The sequence below is a fragment of the Cherax quadricarinatus genome, chromosome 10, assembly GCF_038502225.1.
Source record: "Cherax quadricarinatus isolate ZL_2023a chromosome 10, ASM3850222v1, whole genome shotgun sequence".
NCBI classification, from domain to species: Eukaryota; Metazoa; Arthropoda; class Malacostraca; order Decapoda; family Parastacidae; genus Cherax; species Cherax quadricarinatus.
Window position 1 is genome coordinate 50,703,772 of NC_091301.1, and position 14,344 is coordinate 50,718,115.

General features: G+C 40.4%; 1 protein-coding gene across 1 annotated transcript in view; it reads right to left on the bottom strand.

The window, feature by feature from the left end:
- Window positions 1-10,725: 10,725 nt before the first annotated feature.
- Window positions 10,726-14,344, bottom strand: part of LOC128691341 (uncharacterized) — a 73,338-nt gene continuing 69,719 nt past the window's right edge. The window contains exon 7 of the mRNA XM_053780160.2: window positions 10,726-13,189. Within this exon, the coding sequence (XP_053636135.1) occupies window positions 13,154-13,189 (36 nt within the window). The 3' untranslated portion in view covers window positions 10,726-13,153. The remainder of the gene's footprint in view (window positions 13,190-14,344) is intronic.

A 14,344-nucleotide genomic window follows, 5' to 3' on the forward strand; every position in this document is an offset into this window, starting at 1 on the left:
TGCCATGTGGGGTGTGGGTGATATCACGTGGATCTACAAGCCACGTGGGTTATCAAGCCAGATGTCCCAGGCCACATGCTGTAGTCTGCTGCCCGCATCACATTGACGTCACCGACGATGCTGCCAGACTTCATGACGTCACGATGTCTGCTGACATCACCTCGAGATGTCTGCTGACGTCACAGTGCTGCTGACGTCACCTCACGATGTCACGCCTGACATCACATGATGTCACATCGAGTGTTTCTAGTAATTATTTCAGTATTGTCGAGAAGATTGAAAGAAGATACATGCTGTGTGTTAATTAATTCCTCTCAGTCAGTGTTCTCACATTTTAGTATATAGCTTAGTGTCAATTTTGTCCTCAGAAAAGCATCATTTGCTAGTTAAGCTATGTTGTACTGCATGTACTGCAGGTGTGTGTAAAGTTTTCCGTGTGTCTAGTGAGGTCTGTGATCAGACCCCTGAGTAGCACCACTGTGTTTAGTCACCCGGTGTGACCAGCGTGTTTGACAGCTGATATCAGTCAGCCAGAGCTCGAGTTTCCTTGTACAGAAAGCTCTTATGCTCGTCGCTCATAGATGTTCTGCAGAATTGTACCTGCTACGATTCCCATTGAGATTTGTTTCACTTCACCTCCAGACCTTCAGAGTGCAGTAATATGTAGAGAAACAAGTCTGGGGATGCTTAGACTAACCTCTGCTATAACTCCAACTGCCGAGAGAATGACACTCATCAAGCCGCAGTTAGCCCTGTCGGCAGGCGCTGTGTCAACCTCGTGTCACAAGCTTCAATGAGCAGCCTGCACAAAGATGATGTCACTTTGACTGCTAGCTCACTCACTGCAGTCTGGTGTATGATGTTATGACTCCCAGATGTTTCGCCCAGTCGTCTCTGCCACGACTCACTCCACGACTTACTCCACGCTCGCTGGCAGTGACAGCCCAGCAACAGTACCAGTCGAGAAGTGTCCTGAGTCGCTTGCCAGAAGTCCTGCCCAGTTGCCGAGTTTTGATGACGCCTCGCTCAAGGGCACCAGCATGTTGTGCCCCAGGTTGAGTGAAAACCTGCAGTGACTCCTGCAATGTCTGCTTCACCGTTCCAGAGGAGACAGTACCCTGATACATCACAGCTCAACCGCAGAGATGTCTCCTGTGTTGCAGTATCTGTCCAGACGCAGGAAGGCGTGCAGTGATGCCCATCGACGCTCACTGCCTATGACCACGATGTTTAGCACACCTCACATGTTTTTTTCTTCCCTCCCTGTGTAAAGTTTTTTTTTCCATGTCCATATGTATATATATGTTTTTTATTTTGTGTTCTCTGCCCTCTTTACCTGTTCCTACGAGGGAGAGACCGAGTTTTGTACCACCAGTATTGTCGCGTCGGGACGACGCGAGGTAGGTGGCCGAGCATATGTAGACAGCCTGTACTGTCTGCACAGACAGTCTATGCTGTCTGCCAGCTAAGTTCAGATTTCGCGCCACTAAGGTGCTTCCCTCTGAGCCTGCCCAGGTCTGTGGGACGCTGGTCCCACACTCGCTCACTCTCTCAGCGGCCAAGCAGCAAGACAGTAGGCCTACTAGCTCTCTCTCATGGGCGTGGCCCTACCCGGGCCATGGGCACAAACACACAAGCCTGTGCACCCACCACGACTTTACAAATAAAGTAAGAAGCCTCCGAAGATTTATCATTCACCCGCCCCGCTTTCAGATCACCAATAATTCTGTTTCACATGTAGAAGAGAGGGAGACTACTTCCCGGTAAATACACAAATAACCCGCACATAAAAGACAGAAGCTTACGACGACGTTTCGGTCCGTCTTGGACCATTGACTTTGTCAATGGTCCAAGACGGACCGAAACGTCGTCGTAAGCTTCTGTCTTTTATGTGCGGGTTATTTGTGTATCGTTCCAGTCACGGTATTGTGCCTTTTTGTTATTTACTTCCCGGTAAAAGTAGGTCTTAGACAGGGATGTGTAATGTCACCATGGTTGTTTAATATATTTATAGATGGGGTTGTAAAAGAAGTAAATGCTAGGGTGTTCGGGAGAGGGGTGAGATTAAATTATGGGGAATTAAGTACAAAATGGGAAGTGACAGTTGGTTTTTGCTGATGATGCTGTGCTTATGGGAGATTCTAAAGAAAAATTGCAAAGGTTAGTGGATGAATTTGGGTGTGTGTGTATAGGTAGAAAGTTGAAAGTGAACATAGAAAAGAGTAAGGTGATGAGAGTATCAAATGATTTAGATAAAGAAAAATTGGATATTAAATTGGGGAGGAGGAGTATGGAAGAGGTGAATGTTTTCAGATATTTGGGAGTTGACGTGTCGGCGGATGGATTTATGAAGGATGAGGTTTATCATAGAATTGATGAAGGAAAAAAAGTGAGTGGTGCATTGAGGTAGATGTGGAGGCAAAAAATGTTATCTATGGAGGCAAAGAAGGGAATGTATGGAAGTATAGTAGTACCAACACTCTTATATGGGTGTGAAGCTTGGGTTGTAAATGCTGCATCAAGGAGGCGGTTGGAGGCAGTGGAGATGTCCTGTCTAAGGGCAATGTGTGGTGTAAATATTATGCAGAAAATTCAGAGTGTGGAAATTAGGAGAAGGTGTGGAGTTAATAAAAGTATTAGTCAGAGGGCTGAAGAGGGTTTGTTGAAGTGGTTTGGTCATTTAGAGAGAATGGATCAAAGTAGAATGACATGGAGAGCGTATAAATCTATAGGGAAAGGAAGGCGGAGTAGGTGTTGTCCTCGAAAAGGTTGGAGGGACAGGGTAAAGGAGGTGTTGTGGGCGAGAGGTTTGAACTTCCAGCAAGTGTGTTTGAGTGTGTTAGATAGGAGTGAATGGAGATGAATGGTATTTGGGACCTGACGAGCTGTTGGAGTGTGAGCAGGGTAATATTTACTAAAGGGATTCAGGGAAACCGGTTATTTTATATAACAGGACATGAGTCCTGGAAATGGGAAGTACAATGCCTGCACTCTAAAGGAGGGGTTTGGGATATTGGCAGTTTGGAGGGATATATTGTGTATTTTTATATGTATATACTTCTAAACTGTTGTATTCTGGGCACCTCTGCAGAAACAGTGATTATGTGTGAGTGAGGTGAAAGTGTTGAATGATGATGAAAGTATTTTCTTTTTGGGGATTTTCTTTCTTTTTGGGGCACCCTGCCTCGGTGGGAGACGGCCGACTTGGGAAAAAAAAAAAAAAACTTCAGGTCAACCAACTGTTGTGTGATGCATGTCAGAAAGAACTTGCCACATTCACTCCTTGCTCTGCAAAGTCAAGTAAACATGCAGTATCATGGTGTCAAAGTACATGCAGGCAATTTTTCCATAAACATTTTTAATCTCCATGCTCCAGCGAACCAGCAATGACCTGGTGCTTTACCAGATCGCATCAATAGTGAACCTACTCTCATTCTTGGAGACTTTAATGCCAGACATTAGAATATTGGTGGGTCTATAACAAACACCAATGGAACTAAACTAGTGAAATTTCTAAATGAGCATGATAATGTTTGAATTGTGAGCACTACTGAGCCTACTCACATATATGGTGCCATACTAGGTCTGTGCCTTGGAATTTATACATCATATACGATGCATGACTCTGTCATAGTTGATGATCTTCTATCTGATCACTTCCCTAGACTCATAACTGTCAATCTTGATCATATCTCCAGCAATCAAGGAGCTAAATACAGAAGGAGGAAACTTATTCTTAACCCAGAACACAGAGACAACTTTATTAACCACTTGGATCAACGGTATACAAGAATTACGAGACCACTGGCACACAGAAATTTGATGATGATCTAGTTGCCACTATTGAAACTGTACTCACGGATCAAGTGGGCAGGAAAAGAAAACGTAAACCTTCCACTATAAATGACAATAAAAACCTATGTAAATACTATAATGATCCAGAGCTATGCAATCTAACACATGCAGCAGCTAGGAGGATTGGTAAAGCATACCGTGAATGTAGAACCCCAGACCTGCTCAGAACGTTCCAAACTGCACTAACAAATGCAAGGAATAGAAAGCAAGAACTTAGGCAACAGGAATGGGAACAAATTGTTAGTGTGTTAAATAGGTCTTCCCCTTTAAGTCTGGCTTGGAAAGGTATAAATAAAATAACCTGGAAAAAGACTGGCAATGTTGCTCATCCCTTTCCTCTTGAAAAAGCAAATGACCTCATAAATCACTGATCCAAAACATCCAGGCATGAAAACCTTCCATCTCATACTAGAAAAAACTTATAGTGCTTCTGAGGAAATGTTGAAACTAATTAATGTTATGAGCCAAAATATTGATGAGGGTGATTGCCTCTTCACCGCCTATGAATTAGATTATGCATTAACCTGATAATCCTTTGTTGGCACTGTATAAAAGCAGTCACATTGAGGGTGTTCTTCCTACTTCCTGGAACAATAGTCTCATTGTGTCTACCCCTAAGCCCCAACAGCCTGATACATTTAGACCGATCTCCTTGACTAGTTGTCTTTGTAAAACTTTTGAAAGAATGATATTTAACAGACTGTACTACAGAATCAAACACCAACTTTCTCCCTACCTCTATGGGTTCATGAAAGGTAAAAGTGTGCAGAACTGTATTTCCACTTTCCTCACTGCACACACCTCTACTAGTTTTACCACATTTCTTGATCTAAAATCTGCATTTGATATTGTAAACAGAACCATTATACTGCATGAACTAGCCAAAATGAATATTGGTGTTAGCTTACTCTGCTGGATAATAGGATACCTGTCAAATAGAGTGTCATCTGTCTTCTACCAAGGCTTTAGAAGCGAGTCTTAAGAAATGTCCCTAAGTACACCACAGGGAGGAGTTTTCATTCCCATGCTATTTAATGTTCTGATTAATGCTCTCCTAAATGCTCTACCTACCTCACCTAAACATACAGTTAACCCTCGGTTATCGGCCATTCCTGTTATCGGCCAACACGGTGGTTGGCCGGTTTTTTGGCTCCCAGTGATCAGCCATTATTTCGGTGATCAGCTGTTTCGGGTGCATCTGCCCATCGGCTGGGGCCGCTTGTACGTCAGTTTGGCTTTGTCTTTCGGTGCGCGAAGAAGCTTCTGTTTGTGCATCCAAACATTTCGCTTGTTTTTCATTTTTTTGTGGGTTTTTTGTAGTGCAACTGTGAAATAAGTAACCATGGCTCCAAAGAAAGTTCCTAGTAAAGTTCCTGTGGTAAAGAAAGTGAGAAACACCATGGAATTTAAGAGTGAAGTGTAGGAGGCATGCAGGAAGTGTAGCAGGCATGCAAGGAGTGTAACAGGCATGGAGGGAGTGCAGCAGGCATGCAGGGAGTGTAGCAGGCATGCAGGGAGTGCAGGGGAGTGTAGTGCAGGGAGTAGCAGGCATGGCATGCAGGAAGTGTAGTGTAACAGGCATGCAGGGAGTGTAGCAGGCATGCAGGGAGTGTAGCAGGCATGCAGGGAGTGTAGCAGGCATGCAGGGAGTGTAACAGGCATGCAGGGAGTGTAACAGGCATGTAGGGAGTGTTGCAGGCATGTAGGGAGTGTAACAGGCATGCAGGGGGTATAGCGGGCATACAGGAAGTGTAGCAGGCATGGAAGAAGTGTAGCAGGCATGCAGGAAGTGTAGCAGGCATGCAGGAAGTGTAACAAGCATGCAGGGAGTGTAACAGGCATGCAGAGAGTGTAGCAGGCATGCAGTGAGTGTAACAGGTATGCAGGGAGTGTAGCAGACATGCAGGAAGTGTAGCAGGCATGCAGGAAGTATAGCAGGCATTCCAGACGCCAGCATTAGTCTTCAATAAAGGTATGTAATACTGATTTAATTGTTAAAAAAATTATTTTTTGGTGAATATTTTTGTCTGGAATGGATTAATTGTAATTATGGTGGACCCTCAACCAACGATTTTAATCCGTTCCAGAGAGTTTGTTCTTACCCGAATTTATTATTAGCTGAATTAATTTTCCCCATAAGAAATAATGGAAATCCAATTAATCCATTCCAGACAGCCAAAAGTATTAAAAAAAAAGTAATTTTTTTACATGAAATATACGTTTCTCTACAAAGAAAACAATGAGATATGCACAATAAATACATAAATAATAAAATGACACTTATTGAAGAGTATTGATGAGTGATAAGACACTGTTTTTCTTTAACACTGGGATTTTCAGAGTGATACATGAGTTAAGGCTTCACTTTGCAATCCCCACTAGCATTACAACAAATCATGAGAGTCAGCCTGTCTTTCATAGGCTTGTGTCCTGGGAGTGCCTTTTCCTTCTGAGTAATGTAGGTCCTGTTTGGCATTTTCTTCCAGAACAGGCCTGTTTTGACACAGTTGAACACTCGCTGGGGTTAGAATTTTTCACCTTCGCCATGCCTTATCACACTGTGTGTACCACTATGATTCTTAAATCTCTCAAACCAACCTTTGTTGGCCATAAATTCACCAATATGAGCACTATTTCCAGGCATTTTTTCCTGTTCACCTGGGTGTAGTCGACTGGTGTGGGTAGCATCCTGGGAGACGAGATTAAGGACCCCAATGGAAATAAATTAAACAGTCCTCGATGACACACTGACTTTCTTGGTTTATCCTGAGTGGCTAACCCTCTGGGGTTAATTGTTTCTCGGTAATTGTTTCTTGTTAAGCCACACCAACAGCACTCTCAGCTGACGGTGGTGCAGCAGCAGCTACCGTGGTACAGCAGCAGCTGACAGTGGTGCAGCAGCAGCTGATGGTGGTACAGCAGCAGCTGATGGTAGTGCAGCAGCAACAGCAGCAACTGATGGTGGGTACAGCAGCAGCTGACTGTGGTACAGCAGCAGCTGATGGTGGTGCAACAACAGCTGACTGTGGTACGATAGTATTTCTCACCCTTTTTACCACAGGGTTGGTTCTAGAAGCTTTCTTTGGGCCCATGGTGGCTTATTTAGCAGTTTTTGTATTATTCCATAAAAATAATACAAAATGTATTGCATGAATGCGTGAAACCGTCTGCCCTGGCTTGTAAACAATGGCACGCTAACTGAAGGCAGGGCAGCTGAGGCACTCAGGCTGGACGGACAGGCAGATGCGTTCAGGACGAATGTCGTTACCTGAGTTTTTCATCATTGGTCGAGCCAATATTTTTACGCAAAAACGCATCATTACCCAATTTTATCGTTAGTTACTGCCATCATTGGTCGAGTTTCCACTGTACATTAATTCTTAGGGGAAGTATTATTTCGATTTTTGGCCATTTCAGTTTTAGGCCGAGCTTCTGGAACAGATTATGTCTGATAACCAAGGGTCCACTGTATAGCTATAAGCTATGCTAATGACATCATGATCCATGCAACAGGGCGAAAGAGGATGAGTACCATTCTTAATGAAGTTCAAGCAATTTGAATCGACTAGGCCTCATAATGTCTTCCTCTAAAACAAAGATATTAACAAGCAAGGGATATCCCCCACCCATCTATTTGCAGGGTGAAAACGTTAGCTATGTTAAAACTTACAGATATCTTGGTGTAGATGTACTCTTGAACAAATCCACTATACCACAACTAAATAAGAAATGCAAAGATAGGCTAAATGCTCTCAAAGCTGTTGCTGGCTATAACCCCAACTACAGTGCTAATGTGAGAATTGTGAGAATGGTCCTTAATTGATTATGCTGCTCCCACGTTGATATTAGCTGGAGAAAGTTCTCTCCGACCCTTGGAGTTAATGCAAAATGAAGCTCTCAGGATTATTCCTGGTTGTCCCATATCTACAGAAGTTCTTAATATGAGGAAGGAGCTTGGTATTTCAGTTTTATAACCTGCATGAACTGTATCACTGTAGACAACAAGAGCAGTTCACCCCTCCATGGAAGATGTGTTTATTTAATATCACGATGTTGTTCCAGGGATAATACTTGCACATAATTTTCAGTCACAGAATCACTCTTCTAACTTCCTCTAACTCTGTCTTAACTGAAGATACAGTTGGTCATAGTCGAGGTAAGTCATCATCACAGTCTCAGTTAACTAAGAACAGAGATCACGCTAGGTACGTCTTCATATGTTACACATCATGCAGATTTATCCCAGCCCATTTACACAATCTCATATAATTTTTGATTGGTTAAAAGGGATTAAATCAACATTTAAGAATCATTGAATTTACATTTTATTGAAGGTGTATAGAGCCAAAAAGAGTATGTACTTTAGTAATAATATATATTCAGAAGTGCACCAAATAAATTCTCCATTTGGCTGATGGTAACAAAATAAGACTATTCCTAACAGGAAAAAATAATTATTTTAGTGAGACTTCCGGTTTTGCATTTTACTGATGATTTGGAGTGAGATGAGACTTTCTGAGCAAATAGAAGCTTATTTCATTGAACATGATCTTGGTGGATTATTTATCTTTCTTTAATTCACAATATATTCCACAAATGATCTACATGAAATTTTTAGTCAGAATTAACATAATGCTAGTAAAGAATAGAACAAAAATGCTATTGTATTTTATGAGGTACCTTAGACACTGAAGGACAGCATACTTCCCAAATTAGACAACCCTGCCAATAGGGATGACCTTTCAAAAAGCTTCAAATGTCTAAATGAAAGACTGTCAGTAATCATGTTCACCTATTAATGTCAGCTAGGCCTGTATACCATGTACATGTACTTGTAGTAAAAAAAGATATATGATGATGTGTCATCTACTAACATGTGTGAAACATTTAAAGTCCCAAGACAGAGTTACTGAATTTCCTGTCAAGCTCCCATTATCAACTATAATTTGCTTCGCTCTGTCAACAGTCTTAGACACTTCCGACTTAATTTTTAAAAATCTAAGGATACATCCCATAATTTTTTAAATATCAAAAGCTCCAGTGGTGGGTCATCTTAAGACTAAGAACTGCATCAGGAGACACTTGTCCTGTTTCCTGACCAATGTTATCTAACATCTTGCAATTTTTCATTGGGGTCAGTGCCCCCCATAACATCTTTCTATGATCAGTTAGTAATATTTCAGTCATTTTAATTTCTGACTATTGAGGAATATATTCAGCACTTGGGTATCTTTATTGTGAAAACGTTTTTGCTGACAATTGGCTTTCTCAGTACAGTATAGAGGTGAATGGTAGAAGATGAGAAAGATTTCGAGGTAATCAGTCCCCCAGACTTCAGTCGATATATTCAGTCCGTCTATCTTGATAAAAGTGTTATCAAGATTGATTGAATGAATTCATTAACTCCAGGCTGAGGGACTGATTACCTCAACCCCTTCATCATCTTCCACCTTTCTCTGCACTGGCTGGATTGAAGAAACCACTGACTGGTGAAACATTTCCAGAATAAAGATACCTGAACGTTGCACAAATGTCTTATCTATCAACTGCACTATTACAGTCATGCAACTTGAAATACTAAACCCATAATGTTTACCAGCCAATGATGAATTTAGGTCCATGTCTACAATCTCCCACAATGCATTCCTCGGCTGCTCATAAACACCTAATCAGATTATCAAGACTTAATTACATCCAAATTATTTTCGACAAATTAATACAATCTGTGACAATGAAGCTTGCCTGAGTGACCCTGGCTTCAAAGTCGTAGAACTACGAGACGGACCCTCAAAGGGATATCATCCTCGTACGTGATAATATTTGTTTCAAGAAAGTGGAATCTTCACCTCAACCACAGCGGGACTATTTCTTTATTTACTTTTCCAATATAAAGCTAACAAAATAATAGAGGAAGCCACCATGATTGACACCCTTGTTCATATTATAATGAACACTTTTTTGTTCCATTCCACCCAGCAGTGGAAGGTCTCTGTCAGATGACCAAAAGCTCTAGTGGCGGGTCATCATATGACTAAGACTCGCGGCATGAACCAGTTGTTCTGTTTCCTGAAAAACCTACCTATTAATATTGGTAGAATTACCGACAATATGTTAAGTAAAAGGACACAAGTGCAACTAATGTGACATTTTATTGTGGCAACGTTTCGCTCTCCAGGAGCTTTATCAAGCCGTTACAAACAATATATGGACACAGAGGGTATATATAGGCTCAGAGTGAGGTGTAATACTAGTGGTAGTAGTAGTAATAATATTAGTTGTAGTAGTAGTAGTAATACAATATGGTAGAACAATCAACTTGCACATTGGTAGAAGGTTATAAAAGCTATTACAGTGGACCCCCGGTTAACGATATTTTTTCACTCCAGAAGTATGTTCAGGTGCCAGTACTGACCGAATTTGTTCCCATAAGAAATATTGTGAAGTAGATTAGTCCATTTCAGACCCCCAAACATACACGTACAAATGCACTTACATAATTGGTCGCATTCGGAGGTAATCGTTATGCGGGGGTCCACTGTACTTGGGTAGCATGAAAATAAGTTAGACAAATATTGACGGTTGGATTTGAGAAGGTCTGTTACAGTGTTCCTCCTCTGTAATGTGCTTGTGTAATATTAACAGGAGAGACTATGTGATGGCAGGGTTTACCGTTTGCAGGAGGATTCTTGCTAAGACTTCAGAGATGGTGAAGCTGCCTTTGTTTTGTTTAATTGTGTTAGAAACAGTGATTAATGTTGATTCAAGGTACTTGCATATGCGGAAATTAAGTTCTTTGATCACTGTGTCCATGTATTGTTTGTAACATCTTAATAAAGTTCCTGGAGAGTGAAACGTTGCCTCAATAAAATGTCACATTAGTTGTATTTGTGTCCTTTTACTTAACAAACCTTACCCAACCTAATCTAACCTAACCTAATCTAACCTAACCTAACCTAACCTAGCCTAACCAACCTAACCTAACCTAACCTAGCCTAACCAACCTAACCTAACCTAGGCCAAGGAGCACCACCTGCTCCTAGGCTGAGGGACTGATTACCTCGTCATCCAGTCTTCTGTATATATTTCTACAATCTTCAGATCATGTCCATGTATTGTACTGATAAAGTCACTGGATGGCAAACCATCTAATACTTTACGTCAGTATTATATACCACTGATACAGTTATTTCCTCCTGGTACTTATAAAATACAAAATAATATAGAAGATCAAAAGGAATTTCTCTGTCACTAAGAATATCTCCTGAAAATGAATTTCAGACAGTTTCAATAAACATGATGATATAAGACGACTCAGTAGTTACCTTGTTTATTATCAACTTCATCAGTAAATCTATCATGATCACCTTCATCAGTAAATCTATCATGATCAACTTCATCAGTAAATCTATCATGATCAACATCAGTAAATCTGTCAAATTAATTCTTTAATTTTTCTCATGATAGCATAGTTTATTCTTTATTAAAACATCCTGACCTTTATCAAAACATCCTGACCTTTATTAAAACATCCTGACCTTTATTAAAACATCCTGACCTTTATTAAAACATCCTGACCTTTATTAAAACATCTTGACCTTTTTTAAAACATCCTGACCTTTATTAAAACATCTTGACCTTTATTAAAACAACTGACCTTTTTTAAAACATCCTGACCTTTATTAAAACATCTTGACCTTTATTAAAACAACTGACCTTTTTTAAAACATCCTGACCTTTATTAAAACATCCTGACCTTTATTAAAACATCCTGACCTTTATTAAAACATCCTGACCTTTATTAAAACATCCTGACCTTTATTAAAACATCCTGACCTTTATTATAACATCCTGACCTTTATTATAACATCCTGACCTTTATTATAACATCCTCACAATTTTTCTTACCATCAACTACATTACATTTTTGTATTTGTTTCCTCTACTGCTTCATCTCTTTTCAAAACGTCCACATACCTTTTTTTTTTTTAAATTTCTAAATTTTTTTTTTACTCTATTTTACACAGAAACAAAGCTGTTTTAAAATACTTTTTATTTTAGTTCATCTTTCTAAATACTGGCCTAACTAGGTCTATTACTCTTCTATCAAATGCCTTCCACATCCCCCCCCCCAGGCGCTGTATAATCCTCCGGGTTTAGCGCTTCCCCCTTGATTATAATAATAATAATACTCTTCTATCAGTAAATATTTTTTCCCTCTTGATTTATCATTTAAAAACAAGCCATTTAAGATATTTACCGGCATATAAGACGCACTTTTTTCCACCCAAAAAGTCTCGGAATATTCCCCTGCGTCTTATAAGGTGTAGGTGATGGTCAAGTTTAGGCTCTGGGTTAAACTTCAGCAGTTGTTTACTAACATTATGTTGCAACTGCTTGGTAAAATATTCTTATATATCTTATTGGCTCGTGCGTCTTATATGCTGGAAAATATTGTATATTCTAACTTATTTGGTTTTATTATATTATACAGCTAATTCTGAGTAGTGTAATTAGAAATAAGTGTAGAGTTATCAAAATAATTATTAAGATGGATAATTAGGGGTTGTTGAAGCAGTATATAGAGAGGATGGAGCAATATGAGGGAGTATAATTCTGTGGTGGAGGGAAGGAGGGATGGAGGGGTAGGGATCATCCTAGGAAAGACTGAAGGCAGGGATGGAGGGGTAGGGATCATCCTAGGAAAGACTGAAGGCAGGGGGTAAAGGAGGTTTTCATTGCTGTGAAATTTGTGTGCAGCCAGCAGTAACAGCCTGGTTGATCAGGCTCTGATCCACCAGGAGGCCTGGTCACAGACCGGGCCGCGGGGGCGTTGACCCCCGGAACTCTCTCCAGGTAAACTCTCCAGGTAAGAGGTATGTGTTGGCCTCTTAGAAGTGAGTAGACAGAAATAGTTTATGTGATTTGAAGTGTTGTTGGAGTGTGAGTAATATAACATTATTTTTTAAGAAATTCATGAAAGTGGTTAGTTAGGCTCGAGTCCTGGAGGTGTAAAATGCAGTGTTTATGTTGTGAAGGTGGAGTGGAAATGTTACTGTTGGGAAGGTTATCTGAACTGTAATGTCATCATGCTCCTAGCAAGACAATCATTGAACAAGTGACAATGAGAGTGTTTTCTTCTTTGTCGGGTCACCCTGTCTTGGTGGGAGACGGCCCAAGTATTAAGAAATAAATATTTAAAGAATTTAATAGAATTTAAAATTGATAGTATGCTGGCCGGGTATCAGTGGATTTGTGACAGCAACAGAATCGTGGGTCAGCCAGCAGTGTAAATTGACCATTATTTGTCTCTGTCGTTCAGTGATGCCATCACCTTCTGTTGAAGAAAGTAGAGTTTTATTGTTCCCAGATCATTACTTGGAACAATAATATTTAATAAAAACTAGTGAAAAGAACATTCTAATTAACAGATGAAGATATTAAACTTAATAAGAGTTGTGCTTGGAAATACTGGACAACCAGTGAAGGTTCTTCATATATTAAACATAACTCAGACTTTTCTTTCTTGGATAAAATGTAATTACCTCCCATGCCCCATATGTTGTATAACCTCTGATTTTATAGTTCTTTCCAGTGATATTATGATAAAAAAATCCAGTGCTTTGAGGGCAGAAAAAGACATTTGCGCAGATCAAGACATTTACTGAGGAATTGGCTTCTTCAGTCCTAGTATATAGACAACCTAAGAAACGAGTTTATATAGCTGAAGGAATGAGGTGACTTGTGTGAGAGGGTAGAGGAAATAGACATTGTAGTAGCAATATAACTGACGTGTGATGTGCTGGAACAGAGAAGCATCTGTCAGCTGGTAAATGCAGAGGTGACATTGACTGTTAGTGTCATCTAATGACAGTGTCCAAGTTGGGTAGTAAGTGCTTTGCTAAGACTGGAAATACTATATAAACATTATTGTTGTGAGAAAGTGTTGGTCACTGGTCACAACGAGCTAGGGTGTCTTGTAGCTCAATTGCTGGAGCCCTCAGCTCACACGTTGAGGTCCCTGGTTCGATTCCTCATACGGGAGGAAACATTAGGACTTCTTCCTTAACACACCTGCTATCCCTGTTCACCTATCAGTAAAATAGACACCTGGGTGTTAGTCGATTGGTGTGGGTCGCATCCTGGGGAAAAATTACCTAATTTGCGGGAAATGCTCTGCATAACAAGGCGTTTTCTACATAGTAGTATATCATTGATGCCAGCTAAGCTTGTATACTTTGTACATGTACTTGTAGAAATAAAGATTATTTTTATTATTACGGCCTCTAAACACCATCGACTGTATAGGTCATTTTCTGTACTGGTTCACGTGCTTTTACTTCCAGGGATCTTACGGTTTGTCCCACGTACTTTTTAACACATTCTCCACTAGGTTGACTCAAACTTCTGCACTGGTGGCTGTGACAACACAACCACAATGCAGAAGATGAGTCTGTAGCTGCTCTAAACTGATTACTTCTCGTTGTCAGAG